Below are 20,482 nucleotides of genomic sequence, written 5' to 3' on the forward strand. Positions count from 1 at the left end.
TAAATAGGCTATTGATAAAGTTTGGATTTTTGTCACACACTACTAAGATTCCATTGCGAAATTTCAAACATTATTTGTTAGTGATCACTTATTTCCATATTTGTTTCAAAATACTTTTGCATTTTTAAGCGTCACCTCCCAGCAGCAGTGGAAATTTTGTCATATAATGGATGGGTAGAAGGCATGACAAATCGTTGTAAACAATTTGTAAATGTAAAATTTAATTGGGATTCTCATTCTAATTTTGTATTTTAACACAATGCAATGCAATGTAATGAATGTTGTCATCGTTGCTTTTCAAAAATTTCCTGCCATCAGTTTGATAAATGTTTGATACATTTTCTTAGTGAGGAAAATGTTAACCAAGGTTATTCTTCATATTTTAAGGCTCAGTACCCAGTATTTATGTTGGTTTCATGATGAGTTTATAGTGAGTATTATCAAGGTCTTCAAGAGTTCTCCCTATTAGTTATGAAACATGCAAAATTCGTCGAGCATATTTCTAGAAGTCATGTGGGACCCAAATCGAAATTTTCACCAACTCTAAATGAGATAAAACATTCTCATTAAAAATATCAAAGTATTTTGTGGATTTCTGTGATTAAGACTACAAAATGTTCAATCAACCCAATAGGAAAAACGTGTACAAAATTCTATGTAAATTTCATAATAAATCTGTTAATGGCGTTTGGATTTTTATTGGTTTAGTAAAACTATCATTCAATATCAGAGGTGCTTATAATTTCTGTGTATATTCAGACAACAAAAAATGTATAGGCCTAATCTTTATCTTATTAGTTTGAATCAGATTCACCGATAAAAGGGGTGATTGAAATGTAGAAAATATACTGATAAAGAATAGAATAATTTTATAAATTATATTTAATTACGAGTATATCGAATAAGTTAGCTTACTGTACTACAAAATTTACCAAAGGGTAAAAAATATTTTTTTAATTACATATACATTTTCAGCACTTTAAAACTTACTTACTCTTACTCCTGTGGCCACTCGAAACCCAGATGATTTTTGACCTCGCCAACAATGTCTCTCCAACTTCCTCTATCTTGAGCCACTTCCAGTGTAGCGCCAATCGTTCTTAAATCCTTCTCCACCTGATCTCTCCATCGCATCCTAGGTCTGTCCAATGGCCTCACTCCCTCTGGTTCCCCTCGCCACACCTTCTTTATCATTTTATCTTCTCCCCTACGGGCAACATGGCCCATCCATCTCATTCTTTTACTCCTGATCAGTGCAATCACATCGGGATCTTGGTATATTTCTCTTAATTCTCTGTTCTTCCTGATCCACCATATGTCTCCTTCTTGAACTGGTCCAAAAATTCTTCTTAGTATTTTGTTTTCAAAGGTTATTAACTTTTTTAAATAATAAGTTCAGCCCTTTAAAAATTTAACTTTAATAATAGCTGTTTCTATAGAACAGTTTCAGCTTTTTAAATAGCTAAAATGGCTAATTTTTAGTTATTATGTTTTTTTTAAATTACCTCCAAGCCCCCCTCCTAGCAGACCACACCAAACGTAATTTGTATCTACGCCACTGCCCATTGAGGGGAGTGTGTAGACAAGTATTGTGACACCATAGTGTGAGGACTCTAGCTTGTCTTATAGTGTGGCCTTGCCTTAGCCCTGTGACTGACAGATTAACAGGGTTCTGCTGTATATTTGATCCACGGTTGGGGCATTGAACAGTGACTTAATTAAACTTTTCTTCATCATTACTTTATTTCATTTTACTTATAAGTCAAACCAAATATGTACAAGTAAAATCAGTTTTTAATATTAATCCAACCAACAATTTCCTTTCTGCTAAAATTACTGTTAAATATTTTATCTATTCATAAATTATAAAGTACATTTAAGGTAGGAATATACCAGATTACATGTTGCAGGCATGCATGATGGATCAGCATTAGCTGGTGCAAAACTCTAGTGCAGGACTTAATTTCAACTGGAACTCACCAAAATTCAGAATAGAATATACATGTAAATAATGAGAGTAAACATGTTTTGTAACTAAAAAATTGACAAAATACTAATAATGACAGTATGCTGTGTAAGCTATGTTGTTACACATACTGACAAAACTATACTACTGTTTGTAGCTATTTATATGCTCTTCATTGTTATAATCTAATATTAATCAGCAAATCTAAACACTATTGGTGCGTGCGTGGGTCACTTAAGTGTAGGGCCAGGTGCAGCTGCACATGAGTAGGGCTGAATGTATGCAAAATTTCAAGTCTATAACGCATTTTATGCTTGAGATGCCCTGCGTACAGACAGTAAAGACATTTTAGAACCTACTAAGTGATAGCCTTCAATGATACCGCTCAACCAAATTACCAGGATGGACAAAAGACATTTTTGTCCGTGCTGGAGAACTCATTCTTGTCTGTGAGGAAATAGTATTTTATGACAAATTTCAAGGTTATAGCTAAATTTCTTCCTAGTTATCTTGTGAAAAAGACACGCACAGGAAGACAAATTTTACCAGAACCCTTGGTGATAGCTAAGTAAAATACATATTTCAAGTTACAGCTTGATTTATTCTTTAGATATTACCCCGAATCATGGGCTCTGCTAACCCTCAGCCAGATCTCCGGGAGGACATGCACCATCATCAAACTTTTATTTTTACTAATTAGAAATTAACTGTTACAACGGATTATTGAAGGACCCGCCAACATAACCAAGCCTTACTGACCAATCCAACCTCATTACACGTGTTGCTCTTTCACATGTTAAAATGTTACATGACTAGTTGTTTGCAAATTTGGTTTTTCTATGATAATAATATTCTCGTTGTTAAGACCAATATAAAAATGTTCATTAATGCTCAGTGAAATATCATGGATTGAATTGAATTTATTTTTGTTTTATTTCATTTCCATAAATCATACAATAATTTAGGTCCCGCCAAGAACAAAACTTATCAGTGGGGTCCTATTTGTCCATAACAATTATTACTATTTATTTTATAAATATGAATAAAATGAAATTGTATAATAATTTTAATCAGCTACAAACAAGTCGTATAATACATTAGTGTGGTGACACACATGCTGTTAAACATAAATCCTTATTCTAAAAAAGTGGTTCAATTAAAAATATATTTGCACTACATTTATAATTAAAAGGCACTATCATCATACACAATGTTGCGTGTATAGAAATGAAGCTTCATGGAAAATATCGGGTCTGTAACTTAGTTCATTCTCTAGATATTGTGTGGACAGACAGACAGACAGATATGAAATTTTGCCAGCCCCTCGGTAGCATTTGCTAATTAATACTGACCCAATTATTAAATAAAAACATTGAAGATCCATTTCATTTTCTCAACATATCCTCTTCATTAGTCACCTTAAGATTAAACAATTGCAAGCTCATTATACAATGGTTGTTAATACCTGGAATTTATTACATAGGATTAAAGGTCTCAGACCCATCCTGTATGACTGCCTTCATATTCTTTCTCATCTGTTATATTAATAAGCTTGTTTATGCACAAAGAAATCATACAAAAAAATAAAAGAAACCAATTTCAATGAAGAGGTTAGTAATAAAGCACTTTCAATTTTAAAATAAAAATATATTTGGTCCATTTTTTATAATAATATTAAAAAATATAATGATATGGATTGTTTTTTTTTTACGAATTCTATTGAGCATGAGAAGTGAGAACTACAAGTTATTTGTATTTAACTTAATCCTTTACAACATTAGTGTTATCATTTTTCATTTTAAATTTCCTGATCTCCTCTCTAAAACTGCTGATGTCATCAACTGTAGTTCTACAGCAGCCTCCGATATATTTTACCCCCAGCTCCAACCAATCCCTGCAGTATTCTTGCAGGCTTCTTCCTGAATCTGCTGACTCCCATCTGAAAATAATATTCAGTAACTGATAACTATATTTTTTAAACTCTCTCCTTCAAACCTAAATAATTAGAACTTACTATTAAACATACAATTATAACAAAAATCTCCACTGTGTATAGTCTACTCACTCTTACCATATGAACAGAATGAACATAATTTTTTAGAAAAAAAAATATATATAATTGGTTTGAATAATATTTCTTGTATTTTTGGTGAGAGACGCACGTCAAGTCCCTGCAGAGCTATTACTTTTTAATCAATCTTTTTTTAAATTATATTATGTTATTGCCATGTATACAAAATTAATGTCAGTCGTTTGACAGGTTTTCCAATCACATATTGGTTTAGTTATTGATTCACAAAAAGTAAGGGCTCTATATTATAATGGTTAGATGCTCACCGAGCAAGTGAGAGATCCGGATTCGAGTCCCAGCAGAACAAGTACTTTTTATGAATCAACCTTTGTTAAAATTAAATTATGCTATTACCGTTCATTCAAATTTAATGAACCTTAAGAGAGCGTCAAAGTCCTGAGTGAGAAGGAGAAGAATTGGTGATAGCTCAAAGAAATATTCTCTTATGCCCTATGCTGGTAAACATTTCTGTTAAACATGAACTCTCTCCAATTCACAACTGTGGCCCCATTTATGACCCCAATTATTTTAACTTTACAGCATAGTAACACAAGCAATAATTAATGAAATTGTACGCAAGTATTCTGGAAGAAGTTTGTATGCTAAGGGACTACAATAGATAATAACGATCTCATTCACTATTCTGAAAAACTTACTCTTTGGTAGTTGTGTTGAATATTTCAGTCGTGTTTGCCTTCACAAACAGAGGGATGTTTGGATTTGCCTCTTTGATCGAGCGCAGCAGAGGTACCGAGAACCGTGGATGCTGACAGTTGACCCCGATGGCGAGAATCTGATCAGCTGCCAACTCCCAACACCGCTGAGCCACCTCTGACATTTTCTCCCCGTGGGAAATAGTTTTCTCGTTCTGTAACAACCATGAAATTAAATTTTTTAATGGTTTTAGGAGTTTTAAAGTAGCCATCAGCATAAGCTACTTGTATGGTCCATTAAGAACGGTTTCATTTAGCTTCTTACTCTAATTTACACCATATTTTGCTTAATATGTATGGTGTTCTGAGGGGGAGGAGGGAGGTAGCAGACCCTCCTAGAAGCAAAAGATTATTAAATGGTTATAAGGTGATGATATGAAATAAGATTTGGAATGGCATCTGTGAATAATAATTTATTTACCACACTGAAATTATGCTGTAATAATATTTAATTATTTTAAAATTTGTGTTACAACCAGACTGCCCCCCTCAACCTAGTTTTGATTTTGTGTATGCCCATGCCATTTAGCCTATAAACCAATGACACCTGTTGAAACAAACTTCAAAAGGAACCACTTCTTAAAAATATACATTTGGCATCTAACACAGAATCATCAAATAAGCCACTCGGTACTATAATGGTGCTGGAATAGAAATTACATCTTGCACCGTTAATATTAAAACAGTATCAGATATATTAAAATTGATCCTTAAAAATGAGAAGAAATAGGATCAAAACTTTAAATAGTGTAAATTTTAACGTTATTTATTAATCCATTTCTAAATGGTAGCTGTTTGAGGAGAGTGTGTTTGAGAAAGGACTGCCTAGTTTAATTTGCTCTAGAGTCAACACAGATTATTCTAGTCTGTAGTGTTGATTCGTCAACTTTCTAGGTTTTGTTAACTTTGTTTTGTCAACAGGCCTGCTTGACATTGAGAATAACAGAGCCAATGCCAAGTTCACGTATTCTGTGCAGTGCAATGGATACTCTGCAATAGAAAGCATACAGTAATGTTATATTTGGCTTGTAAAAATTGAGTCTGTTATAATAGTACAATCTAGTATGGTAGTGAACCACCTACATTTAAAACTACGCTTAATTGGCTAAGGTCTTCCAAGGTAACTTCCAGTGTTTTAAAAGCAAAATCACCACGTAAACCAAGAACATCTTAAGCTACTGTTGAAAAGATCTACGTATTGTAGGAAGAGCGTAGCCAGGAAAACATTTTGAGGGGAATCCAGACAAATGATATTTTCCCATAATGGACAGAGAGTAAGACGCCATTTTGTTCCTTAAAAAGTTCTTGACATGTTTCTTTGTTGAGAACGATCTTTTAGCAGTACATATCAATAATACTGAATTATTTAAATAATAATAATCATTTACTAAAAAAGTAATTACAAATTTGGGAGTAATCTGGACCCTTTGGACCCCTGCTGGCTAAGTCCTTGTAGGAAGTTGCTGGTTTGATGAAGTCAATAATTATAAGTAGTGCCTAAAGATACTTTGTGTGATATGATACGAGTACATGAAAGATTTCATTTTTGTTTTTACAAACTGTAATTGTTGTATGAAATCAAACCAACTAACAAAAACAAAGGTTAGTGTGCTGTTATTCTCTACACAAATTTTTGAAAATAACAAAAACAAACAAAATAACAAAAATCGTTCTCTTTTCCGATGAGGCGAATTTTGTGTGAGTGGAACGGTAACTGTAGAATTTGAGAGTCAAAGTAGTGACATGACGTTATTCAGCATAAACTTTTCTACAGTGATTGTATGGCATGGCTCTTGAAACTTGTTTGGAAGGTGTATAGGCAGTGCCGGTCCAATCTCTTCACCAACACCAACCTTGTCAACCCAACTTGACTTTCTTTTGGAGTCACATATAAAATGGGCTTAAACACATCAGAATGGAATATCTTTGTACCTTGTTTGGTTAAAGTTTGTGTTATGCTTCTTCCTCTATGTACTAATTGAATGTTTATATTTAAATTTATTTCAACATGTTTTGTTGTTATGGTTAACAAAGTACAGTATATGATTTTTGTGTATAATTATAAAGAGAATTCATTTTTAATTTTACTATTATTTATTTGGATTAACTAAAAATATAAAAGTTTGTTACTAATGATGGATGATTTTAAAGGATAATAGGATTTCACACATTTGCCATCGTTATAAGTTACAACCAATATAACACTGTGTTTCAAGGATTGAAATCCACCCTCTTTCTTTCAGATATTAAAATCCATAATACATAAACATGCACAAAAAACTAAATCTCACCAGTCTGGACATAATGATGTTAGTGTACCAGTTTGTTATTACTTCTTTTTATGAGAGGCATTTCATTGCCAAACTTTTGAAGATTTGTGGAAAGGTTCATGTAGATAAAGGTTTTTTACATCTGATAAAGAAGTTAGATTTCAATCCTTAAAATGTAGTGCTCTGTTTTTTGTTACATATAATGTTGACAAATGTCTGAAAACCTAATATCATTACTGTTTTCTCACCCTACATCATTCTGCAAAATCATATGATTCACAATAATTAAAAAAATCTGACCACCTGGGTCACAATGAACTTAGTGTCAAAAACGCCTATGACCAAGGACGTAGCTAGCGAAGGGGTCCAAGGGGTCTGGAACCCCCCAAATGTTCAATTACTTTCTTATTAAACGATTGTTATTATTTAAATAATTCATTATTACTGACATGTACTGCAGAAAGATCGTTCTCAACACAGAAACGAGTCAAGAACTTTTTAAGTAACAAAATGGAGCCTTACTCTCTGTCCACTACGGGAAAATATCAGTTGTCTGGACCCCCTCCCCCAAATTCCTTTCTTGCTATGTTGTTGCCTATGACTAACTAAGCCCTCCCAATGCCTCCTAATTATCTTTTAAAGAAAATTTGTGTACATCAGAAGAAAACCGATCAATCACTTTCCAGGAGACCGGAAGAGATATAGGGAAGAAGCGCAGATCTCATAAGGCTGCCAGAGAACAAAATAAGGAACTTTAAAAAAAAATAGTGTTCTACATAATAGATCACAGCTTTGTTCAGGTTATTTTAACCTTAATTGTCATGACGTCAGCACACAGTAGAATCCTTCATACTCACAGCCATTGTTGAGATGTGCCCCTTACGGCCCAACAAGCCCAACAATTGATATCATACGACTATATGAGGCTACCTGAGAAAAAATAAAAAACTTTGCCACTGTTCAATTTTCAGTTTTGTATCTGTAAAATATAATGATCAACACAGATCACAGCTCTATTCAGATTATTCTAGCCTTATCTGTAGTAGCTTGCATGTGCTCTTACACTAATTTACATCTTTGAAACTTTACCTCAAATTATATTAATCAACCTTCTTTTCTATGTAGAAAAAAAATTGAATTGAAATTAAAACCTCATTATCCAGAAGTAACAATTAGACTAAGAACATTTGGACCATGAAGAATACAAAACTGTTACCTGAGCAGAAAATGATAAAATAAATTTCATTCCAGGATGCTCCTTAACTACTTCAATAATTGCTTCTGCTTCTTTAAGAGAAGGGATAGTTGCAATTATCAAGCAGTCAGAACCTCCTTCTATCAGAGCTTCAATCTTGGGACGATGCCAGTCTGCCAACTCTGTAATGGTCATATCGTCAGCGTAGACACCTCCTGCATATTCACAGCCGTTGTTGAGGTGTGCGCCATATGGCCCAACAAGCCCCATGGTTGATACAGAGCTTTTGTGACCTGTATGACACATCAAGACTATAAATCAAATCATGGCTAGCAAACTGTCTATAGCTCTATGTGGTCAGTGACATTTAAATCAATCATTTAAAACTGTTCAACATGTCATTAAGAATTAATGTATGGAAAACTAAAGAAACCTGAATTACAGGACTATTTGGTTACATCAAATAAATACAACTTTGCTTCTGTTCATGGTTTTGCAGAATAATCAAGTGTTCTTTAATACATTGACTTCGTTGGATGCACACTACTAGGTCACTACTTCCACTGACCTAAAATTGGTTCATGGCTCATGTTGAAATAAAGGTGTTAATAACATGTAATGTAGCTAGAGATGTGTCATAGTATAAAACAATAACTGGGGTGAACGCACACTACTAATTAGCCTTTAACATGTAAAAAATGCATGAAGCTGTAATGATTCTAAATTAAGTAAAATAAATCAAATTAATTGACTGGCAGTAATCATATTTCAAAGAAAAGGAACAGCGTACCTATATGACAGAGCCTAAAAATAGCTAGATGTCCCAGAGTCTAGACCAGTTTATTGAAATGTGAGTGTGTGTATTCTAAATAAGGTAATGTAGATTTTCACTGGCCAAGCAAACCAAAAAAAACTTAACTTGGAGGTTAAGTGGTAGAGAGGACTTTTAAGTCCTAACTTCGCCTCTGTAAATAAAGGCATTTTTCATTTCATTTTTTTTTTTTTTTTCAAAACCTGCAACAGTCTCGCAAAATGAACTGCGAAGACGAAATGGTTAAAAATATTATTAACGAGTGTATGGGAGAACCAATATGTCTATTTTGAACTAAGGTTTTGGTTGAAGTACCATGTTTTAAATTTACCTTTAATAATGAAAGTAACTATTCATAAATTGTATTCAATTAAAATTTATTTACCACAAAAATGTAGTGGAATTGGTATAGAAATGCAGCAAACAGTAGTGAATGTCAGAGTTTGTTTGTCAGATTTTGGCCAAAGTACTGCCATCTTGATTTATTTTATGATACTTCTAATGTTTTTGAAGTGAATTTTATATGGGAACCTTATTGTGAAAAGGAAAATCAGTCACAACTAATTAAAGCATCGCATTAAACTTCAATAACTATTATTAGACATTCAGGAGAAAAATTTCAGTTCAAAAACACAAAATAAAATTACATAATTTTGATAAAATTCTGCAAAAGTATTATGATAAGAGCAAAAATATTTATTGCTCTTTTGAGTATTTAGGATTTAAAACACATTACTGATGTAATATTAGTTTCAAATATGACGTTACACAAACATTTTGAACTGATAATAAAACAGTAGACTGATCATTTATAAATTGTGATTATAGATTATGATTTAATCAAATTTCTTCAACACTTTAGATTGTGCTTTAATCAAATCTCTTCACCACTTTAAAGTTAAGTGGGACTTTTCAAATTTTCACGAAGTACCTAGCCTAATTTACAGCATTAATTCTTTGTACCAATATACAAGAAATATATTTAAATTTATTTGAATTTTGAACTGCAGCTACCAAATAAAAATTTGACACACCTCATATGGAGCAACAACGTGACTTCCACATTAAGTTGTATTGAAATAACAATTTAATCAACTTGAACCCGATATACATCAAAGCTTTGACTGCCCAAACTATCCGAGTAGAATAGAAATGCATAGATAAAATATCAGTGAATTCAAATTACACCTATCTGTATGCAGTGTAATTGTGATGCCTTGCTCATCCACTCTATGATGTATTTAAACAGGTCCATCATTCAGATCAATGCAGTTAATTTAGTAGCTAATAAATCATATTAGACATGTTTTATAAGATAAGGTAAGTCAAAATTAATTTGGAAAATTAAATTTAATATCAGGTACAAAATGATAAGATATAGAACAAACATACTAAAAATCAAAATTCTTTTGATCTCAACTAAAGCACTGGATTGGTTAGTGTCCTACTTGAACAATAGGAATCAATTTGTAGGCATTTCAAATATTTTAGAATAAAACCATTCTTGGTCTCTTTGAAGAAAACTAATATATTTGGAGTGCCACTAGGTTCAATATTGACTCCCTTGCTTTTCCTGCGTTGCATTAAAAGCATTGTCTAATAAGTTCCTGTTATCCCGAAGAATGATATTTGACTCCATACTGATTTCAGTTTCAATTCATCTCTTCAGCTAAGGGGTTTGTGAAGAAGTAGCAGATTTCAGCTACTACAAACTTCTACCTTAGGACAGGTTTTGGGATGGTAAATAATCACTTTACCTCGGGGAAAACGTTTTTAAATATTTGCTATCTTACATAAAAAGAGAATAAATTACTACAAAATTGAAAACATATATAATTGATAAAGCTTACATTCTTTTTAGTACATTTATGAGGTATAATTGGATTAGATTTCAAAAATTTCAAGTTTAATTACTTAAATAAGCAGCATTATATTGTTTATAGCAAGTTTTAATGTAGTAATTTGCATACATATTATATATTGAATTTTAAATATATTATATTTATCATTATTTGATCATACACAGTGCAGGGATTGAATAAAGATATTTTGAATTTGGAATAACTTAATTTTTTCTGAAGTAATTAACTAATGTTGTTAATCTAGTGTCAAGGATTTACTGAGTTGTATCCAAATGTTCACTACTTTTTAGACAATATCAATGCATGTTTCACATACTTCATAACGTCTTTAACTAGCTGAACTAACCCTAACAACAAACAACTAGAGTCTTACCTTTGAATTTCTCGATATCTATTGCTTCCTTGCAGATTGTAACAGCTGATTTGATCATTTCCAGGGTCTTTTCTCGATCGAATCCAAGGTGTTTCTTGAAACCATCTATAGTAACTTGGTACGTGTTCGTCTGAATCATATCCGATCCACCTTACAAAAGTACATATTTATGTGCAAGAAAATTACAGTATTAATACAAATAAAATAGCATAACCAGATTACTATTAAATTAATGACAGCAGTGTTAAAAATTACAACCAATGTTGAGCTTTTTAATGTTTCTTACATTTTTTTCTTACATTTATAAAATAACATCAAACATTATACCCAAGGAGGTAGCCAACTAGGGGGTCCAAGGATTCGAGACCTCTCTAAGTTTTCATTTATTTCAATTACTTTTTTTAGTTAACGATTATTATTATTATTTAAATAATTCAGTATTACTGACACGTACTGCTGAAAGATCGTTTTCAACGAAGAAATGGGTCAAGAACTTTTAAGGAACAAAATGGGGCCTTACTCTCTGCCTACTATGGGAAAATATCAGTTGTCTGGACCACCCCCCTAATTTTTTTCCTCCCGATCTTGATTATACCTTGTAACACTTATTGATAAAGGAATAACCAATATTTAGGATTCAAAATTACTTATTGGCCAAAATAGCCTACGACTTTGCAATAATTGTACCATATATGCAGATAAGGAATAACACAGGGCTACATAAATATGTTTGGTCTATGCATAACAAGTCTGTCACTTGGTAATTATTGTATTTACACTAATCACACTTTACATGTAACAATACAACAGAACAGACTAAAGAAAGCATAATGTCATAAAATAAAATTAATCAGTTGTAAAAATTATTTATGTTCTAAAAACAAGAGTTAAAACCTCTGATGAGTTAATCCGTTGTTCAACAATGACCTGTTTTACTGTAAACAGAACCATTGATTATGAAACATTCTGAGAAGATATTATATCTTCTCTACGGGACAGACGTGAATAGCCAGTGTACCCGGTTTTACGTGGTTCGCGTACCCGCCTCCAGAGTCGCAATCGTCGCTTGCCGATCACTAATAGCGAACGTGTGTTTCTAGTGTTAGCCGCTATGTGGCACATACGTCGAGAGATTTCAAAATGGAAACAACTTATAGAATTGAAAAGTTTATCTTCCCAGAATGATTCATAATCAAGGACAGAACGTAATTCACTGCTTTGTCGCTAGATGGTGTGGGCATACTATATGGCTTACATTGATGTATGCAGTTTGCTTAAAGCATAACGTTCACCGAGAATTGCATCGCCAGTGTAGAATTGCAATGTAGGTTTGTGCATGACTTTTTGCTTCAAGGTTTCCCATACCGAAGAAAACAAAACAAGTATTCAAAAACGAGTGTGCGTATATAGGAGTGTGTTATCCGCGAATTTGCAGGCAATTTAGTAGGATTTGCACGTGTATGTGCACTTCAGGTTCGAGTGAATTAATTATAGCCAACGCCAATTTTAGTTTGCCTTGTTGCCACGATCAAGGAAAAGGTGTATATTAATGACCATTATAATTAAATCAGGTCTTTATATCTTGTGCCTTAGTTGATTTTGCCTTGTTTCCCCAATTAAGAAAGTACTTTCGGTAACTGTATTAGGTATTTCTGGTGTCAAAATTGAGTTTGCTTATTTGCCCCGATCAAGAAGATAAATATACATAAGCAGGTCTTAAGTATTTAAATTTATAGTAACAGTTAGATGATAACTTTGTCTTTGATTTGTTATGTATGGACTATTGTTTTTATTCCAGCTGTTTTATATTTTGATTTTACACTGTTGTATTTATAAAAATGTCCTATCATAAATGTACTGTAAATATAATTTTATTAGTTAGTTAAATTCAATCCGTGTGCTTATTTTCAGTCACAACAGTTTTTGGCGACGAGGATGGAATAGAACGACCCACTGTGATTTGTTGAAATAGCTGAACACGTAGTAAGATGATTAAGTATCTTATCAGAGTCACTTAACCTTGTCGATTCGCTTTTAGTGCCATTAATCCTACTGGAACTTGTATGTTTTCCCCCTACTTTCTGTACTTTATGGCTAGAACTGTCAGTCATTTTAAAAAGGCTTAAAGAGACTTAACTGGAAGTCCAATGCATATCAATATTTTAGTATCTTAACCCTAGAACACTACCGTGTTTTGATATGCCTTTATTACTACCGATACGTAAATTTTACGTAGTATGTTTATTTTTGTAAAGGTTTATTTTCATGCCTGTGTATTGTGTTTGTGTATTTTCTTGCCTATGTGCTTACTTAAGGTGATGATGCGTGTGTTTAAGCGTGTTGTGCTTGTGTATAACGCGTGCATGACTTGTGTGATACATGGTGTTTTCCTAACCTTATCTTCATATCTACAATGCTATAGAAACTCATCCTTTCCAAAAAGCCTACAAATTGTTTACTGACTCCAAGACTTTTATTTTCCAAAAAACAACTTAAAATAGGTTATTACTACACACGCTTATACGTAAAATATACGTATTTTGTGTATCAAGCAATACTACAGCTACGTAAAATTGACGCACGGCCTAAATAAAAATCAATATTGAGATAAGAAAAAGAACTACACACACCCTTACACTTCGGAGGACGAACGACCATTGATCAGTAGAAGCACTGCCCAAAGCTTAAACCGGATGGTTGGTGGGGAGAGTAGGTGTGATTATTAACATGACGCATATACGTAAAACTTACGCACGGTAGTGTTCCAGGGTTAATAGCACGTTATCAATGAAATAATACGGCTTATTTTAAACTTGACTATCCACACATTAATATACTAAAAAGTCACCCTAAAATAAAAGTGTTATATTTCTGACTGTGAATCTTTATAACCCCCCCCCCCTTTTGATACCAACGTCCGAAATTTGGACGTTCACAAAATATCTTTTTCTTTTTTGAAGTGACTACTTCTTTTTGAGGGTTATGGATTTATGTTTTGCACGCTGAAAACTTTCGTTTCGCGTCACGGAACGTCATGCATTTTTGTTATCCACATGATTTCAAAGTAGAATGAAGATTACGGGTGAGGTGGTCACCCCTCCACCCCCCTAACCAGCCACTGTGTAAAGAAAGTAGACTTATACAAGGCACATCTTCATATTAGAGTTGTCAAAGATAGTAGTTCAATTCAAACCATTTTCACTCACAGTGAAACCATATCATATGAACCGATTTAGATTTGAAATAAAAACCGCACCTGCTGAACCTTTGTACAGACTTTCCAAATCCGGACCTATTTTTATTATATAATCGTGCACGGAAATACTCTTGAATAATTCACAGGAAATCTACGGGATTGTCAAAGACTTCGAGCAATATCTGAAAAAAGAAAGCGTTCATTTTTCACAGTGCATTTTATTGTCCTTAAGTACTGGTCGTCGGCTTATTCCTTTATCGGTGTCCACCCTTATATATTGAGTCACATGGATTGAGCTGAACCGCAGCCTTGTCATCCCTTACAGGCCTAGTGAGCTATTTCCCCTTTTTGTGAACGTTCCGGTTGTACATTTCCAGTTTCATAGACACTGCTAGCAAGTCTTTGGAAAACCTTCCGCGAATGATGATCACGGTCCGGGTAGCGTTGTGTGTATGGAGCAGCAGCAGCTGTGCAGTTCTGTAGACATTCACCTAAAACCATTAACATCGAAAAAAAACTTCCTCGTTGGTGCATGGCATGTTCTACAGACAATAATAGTCTACACGTCTTCACGGACACGGCACAAAACTAACTGAAAGAAATAAAATCTGATTTTCTTCTTTTATCATTTCTCCCAAACCTGTTCAAAAAGATTCAGTGGTTTTGAATATAAGCTTATCCATGCGGGTAGAAAGTAACTGAACGTACAAACACGACCGTGTTTATATTATTAAAAACATATCCTTTTAAACATAGGCCTTGCTATTTGGTTTGCTATCAAACAAACCTGTCACAAGTCACTAATAGATAAATTGTAATCAACGTTTAAATTGATAGGGATTTGCAGTTCTAGTATACTGTACCTCTCATTATACGGAGTGTCTTAAATGCAAGTGGTAGACACTTCTGAATACCACAAAGCAAAGGTAGAACACAACGGCGTACTAAATGCAAAAAACGTCGTGAAAATTAGTATTTTTGGCGCCATTTCTCAACCATCCAAGATAAAGCCTAACTTTAAATACAACACAGTTTTTAAAACAGCTATTGATAGGTGTAAGAAAATTCACACCTTGCTATGTGACTTTTTAGGTTTTACGAGTTTGAAATGTCCTAAATTTTAACTATTAAAAAAGTTTAAATGTGGTGAAACGTGAAAACTGAAACAAATTTTTAGAAAAAAACACTTTTTTGTTAACCTTGGATAGAGATTTGGATTTTCTAAAAACTTTTAGCGAGTTAGCATTAAAACATATCTGAAACCGTACACATTTGATATTTTGGAGCAATGTGTATACAAGAAATAAAATAAATTAAAACTTTTTAAAATTATTATTAACACGTTCACGACGTCAGCGTTTTCCGGACTTTTTTATTTGCCGTCGAATGTTTTAATAATTATGGCATAATTTCAATAAAAATACCTTAGAAAATAATCTAAATAGATGGAAGTTGACACTTTTTGACCAAATTAGGTTTTCAAGACTTACTGTATATGCATATGATTGCATAGGCTATATATTGCTTATATGCATATAATTAGCAAAATACAATAAATACAACAAATAATACAACAAAACCTAAAATAGAACCTGCCAACATTCTATTTACGTTATAAATCTCTCAATTATGGATACTGAGATTATATGTACCTGATACGTCTAGTTATGTTTTAACAATTGTAGGGTTCCATCATACTACATCATAAATAATGCTTTCACTAAGAAAGTTATGACCTTCTATTTTGAAAATTGCGTGTGAATCCGCGGGTAATTGCTAGTTTTGAATAAAAAAATAAATGACCAATAAATTAAAATAAGTAATAAAAAATAAACATTTTTGTTCATTTTTAATAAAACATTGAGAGGACCAACCACTTCTCAAGTGTGTTTTTTTTTCAGGAAGTTACTGACATCGGTAGATGATTAAAAAAAATATATGCCAGTATATTTCAAGTTATATTGAGTAATCTACTGTATATATAAATTAATGTTTGCCTGTATGTCCTTTGTAGTCTCAGAAATTATTTGACCGATCATTAATAACATTTGCATGTACATGTATTTTTCCACGTAGAAGGTTTATATGCTATGCCCATTGATAAAACTCACCACCATGCGGCGCTGCAAAATATAAAAGTTATCAAAACGCCTGCATATTATAAACTGCAACTACGTGACAGTTACGTATATTAAATAGCCAAACACTATTTGAAGGCACTAAGTTTTGATGCATATTTGTTTTTAAAATAAATTTCTGGTTGAACTTAAAGCTTGAGTGTTAGATCACTTTATAATAAAGTACATATATGTGTGTACGTGGCAACAAGACTAACTCAACAACTGGATTGAAAATACAATTCACTTAAACCAGAAGTGCTGATACAAAGGCAAAGCTTAAGAACAGCGTGTGAAGCCGCAGGAAATGGCTAGTACTATTATATAAAGCATAATGATTTCTGAGGTTCGTGTTAATTCTTGTGTTACAACTATGATGTACGTTAACATGACACATAAAAAGAGGTTTTTGACATATAAAAGACTTGTTAAAACAATTACAAATGAGTTTTGTTGGTTTGCATTACTATCTGAGCAGTTTTAGATTGTTACTTAAATAAAACACAAACAAATTTTTTTTGGAAATATAAATTAAAAATCTCTTTCCTTATTGTTTTGCATAACTGTCAACAGAGCCATATCTACCTTTGGTAGTGCCTCATTAATTGCGTGTATTTTGGTAAAAGCTTTCTATTCATGCTCTAGTGAAAATAGAAAAAAATAAGCAACAGTATTGTATTATTACAAAATACTACAATATTGAGTTACATTTTTAAATCAACATCGATCACTCAAACATTACCATTTTAGTTTTATAAAATAATTACATTGGATGTAGTCTTGGTGCGCTTTACGACATGATTCAGGGTTCTCTACCAGGTAGCGGCAGATCCACAGCGGGTGACCTTCAAAGCCAGAGCCCACGTATTTCCTCAGCTGCGTCTCAAAACCACCATCGACCAACACAAAGTCTGTTTCTGTCATAACTAATCTGCAACAAATGTTACGAGTCAATCTTTGATTAAATAAACCAAAGGAAATAACCAATGCACATTTCACTGTAAAACAGTTGTAGGCTATTGTTTAGGCTTTTCGCACGGAACACAAGACTCAAGATTACAGATGTCCGGCCGCCGGCAGAAAGAGGGGCGTCTTTTTCAAGAACATCGGGCTATCCCTTAGAGCACATCCCTTCTGTATTTTCCGTGACCCAAGAGGCAAGAACTGTAATATTTACTGATTTATTCAGTCGTCTCGTTGTTATATTCAAATAAAAGATGTTCCGGCAGTTCAGCTCTTTTAAATCACTCACAGAATGACAGCGCGTAGGTGAGGTCAATGTTTCGTAGATGGGTAGTACAGCCTCGGCCGCAATACTTAAAAATCTTAAAATAAAGCAAACCTTTATTTGTATTTTCATATATATAAACAAAATAAAAAACAAATCATGTGATTTTAATTACATATTTTATTGGAACATAAACCCTTTCAAGTCATGCAATCTTTAATCCACTTCGATTTAATTAATTTGTTATTGTGCTAATTGATTGATTTTCATTGACGGTTTTAAATTCTGATTAGATTAAATTAAATTTCAAGATTTCTTGATACTTCAACCACAACTATCCATATTGAATGCCCCAGTTTTAAAGGTTTTAGATGAATTACTTAATGTCTTCTTTCATATGATAATATATAACTTCTTGTGTGATAAGGTTATTTTCCTTAATCTCCAACTTTGCATACACGTTTGACAGCAGCTTCTGATTCGCCATTGCTTTGTGGGCATTTAGAACTTGTTGTAGAGTGTTTAAAACCATAATTTCCAGAAAATAGTGTACAATTAGAATACTCGAGCACCTGGATTTGTGAACCAGAATCAGATTAGTATATCATGATAGCAAAAGAACATTTTGCATTTAAGTATACTAGTCTTTACTGATGTTAGTGATTTTAATTATGCCATTTCAAAATATCTTGAATAATAATCTGAACTGTAAGTAACCACATTTCACATGTTTTAAAGCATCCCTGGCAAGAACATTTCATAATATCTTTGGAAATTGTGAGGGAATCAGGGGCTTTCACGTTATTTTTAAATTGAAATTGCAGGTCTTCCAGATAAGATAGAGAACTGAAATTTGTGTCTTTTTAAAACTAATGACATTTAATATGATTTCATTTCGTATGAAATATATTTAAAAATACACAAGTTTTGATTCTCTATTTTGTCTAGAAGAGCTGCAATTTAAATTTTAAAATGACAAAAAATTTCACGGTTTTTAATTTTAAACAGTTTTTTGGAAACCAATTGAAATATACTGTAGATCTGAAATTTGGTATACTTTGAAGTCTAACATTAATGCACCTATGTATATGTACAGAATTTCATATTCGAACAATTACTTCGTCTTTTTAGCTTCAAAAGTATGTATGATATACATAATATGAAATAGCAATTTCAAACGTTGTGAACATTTTGTTTGTATTTTGACTGACTTTTTTGACTTGTATTTTCACTTTTAAGTAGATAGGTACTATTTTTTATACGGTATGTACTAGAATAAACCAAAGATTTTTCATTATAGCCACAGTTTCATACTGAATAAGAAAATATACATGCTTTAATATGTTATATTTTGCCTTATTTTTATTACTTCTTTGAATTTTAAGAAGAAAGCTTCAAACATTTATAATATGACGGAATTCTATACAGTGAAATTATGAGAGGAAAAGGCTCTCAAGCCAAAAGACAGCTTTAGCTTGAGTACAAATATTTTCACATTTTGCAGATTTCCCAATTCTTTATGCTTTTATGTCCCCAAACTAAACTGAATTTTAGTAGAACGTTAAAATTAGTAGCCTACTTATTTAATGGAAATTAATATTATTGGTTACATACTATTTTAATTTAAACTTTATTTATGAATGAACTGCTTAAATATTTACTAGGGACAGTCCTGCCACTACACAACTAAATTTTTAAAACATTTAACCGTATTTAATAAGATGTTACACAAAAGCTTATAACACCATAATAATATGTATTTGCATCGTTCTCTTAAGAAATAATGTATTATACACGTACAATGTTATAATAGTACTTATGTATTTTTACTATATTTTTAAAGTACGTTTAAAAGACAGTCATAAATGGCCAACCAACTAGGGAAATCTTTAACGAGTGATTTTATAATTGTTCATTGATCATAAGTATGTTTACTGAGCTAAACTTCAAATGTAAAACATATGTTGTACCGGAAAATAAAAAAAAACCTTAATATTTTCCATTAAAGAGTTGAATTAGCTAGTTGTCAGTTAATCGCTAACTCATCATATGACTAGTCTGCCACGACTGAGTTAGTTTAATTGCTGTACAGAGAAAGGCATAAACAAAATGTGATAATAACAAGTAAACTAATTTTGTTTCATACCAGGTTATTGGTCTTTACCACGTCAAATGTCACTGCCTCTCACACAGCACTGAGCACACTACTGTGCGCGACTGTGCGGCGGTGTTGAAGGTCAAAAAACAACAACACGGACCACGAATGTTAAGTAAACAGCGAACTGAGTTAGTTCTAGTGATGCGAGAATCGAATACTTAAAAGAATCGAAGACTGTGTATTCAACAGTACCCTTGCGTTCGAATATGTATTCGAATACTTTTTCTAACAGACAAGTCTAAACTTGTCTTACTTTCTTCCCTCCCGTAATTCATTGTTTCTTTGTTATTTGGAATTGCCCTACCAAAAAGGTGGGGAAATCCTTTGCCTTGCTGTGCGTCCTGCAAACATGTCATATCCATGATTTATGAACTAAAACAATATGTGTGCTACTTGACTCCCGTCTAAAATATTCTTTTCTACTGCAGGTAATGTCGTCACCAATGATCGTAGAAATATATTGAAGTCAAAAACCTGAATAATATTTTGTTTTTACACAACATAAAATAAACATTAATTTTT

At 32.7% G+C, this 20,482-nt stretch overlaps 1 protein-coding gene across 1 annotated transcript; it reads right to left on the reverse strand.

Annotated features, from left to right (window-relative positions):
• Window positions 1-3,592: 3,592 nt before the first annotated feature.
• Window positions 3,593-20,058, reverse strand: LOC124364353 (homocysteine S-methyltransferase YbgG-like). The gene is made up of 6 exons (XM_046819748.1): window positions 19,949-20,058; window positions 17,342-17,505; window positions 11,262-11,411; window positions 8,237-8,508; window positions 4,694-4,905; window positions 3,593-3,905 (listed from the first exon to the last, which is right to left on the reverse strand). The coding sequence occupies exons 2-6, from the start codon at window positions 17,496-17,498 to the stop codon at window positions 3,728-3,730; spliced, it is 969 nt and encodes a 322-aa protein (XP_046675704.1). The 5' UTR covers window positions 17,499-17,505; window positions 19,949-20,058; the 3' UTR covers window positions 3,593-3,727.
• Between the last annotated feature and the right edge of the window lie 424 nt (window positions 20,059-20,482).

The sequence above is a fragment of the Homalodisca vitripennis genome, chromosome 6 (genome assembly GCF_021130785.1).
Source record: "Homalodisca vitripennis isolate AUS2020 chromosome 6, UT_GWSS_2.1, whole genome shotgun sequence".
NCBI lineage: Eukaryota > Metazoa > Arthropoda > Insecta > Hemiptera > Cicadellidae > Homalodisca > Homalodisca vitripennis.

Coding starts and splice junctions, on each gene's coding strand:
- LOC124364353 (XM_046819748.1), bottom strand. CDS start 17,498: ATGACAGAAACAGACTTTGTGTTGGTCGATGGTGGTTTTGAGACGCAG. Junction 8,509..11,261: donor AGATATCGAGAAATTCAAAG/GTAAGACTCTAG, acceptor TGTGTCATACAG/GTCACAAAAGCTCTGTATCA. Junction 4,906..8,236: donor TTTTATCATTTTCTGCTCAG/GTAACAGTTTTG, acceptor TGGTTGTTACAG/AACGAGAAAACTATTTCCCA.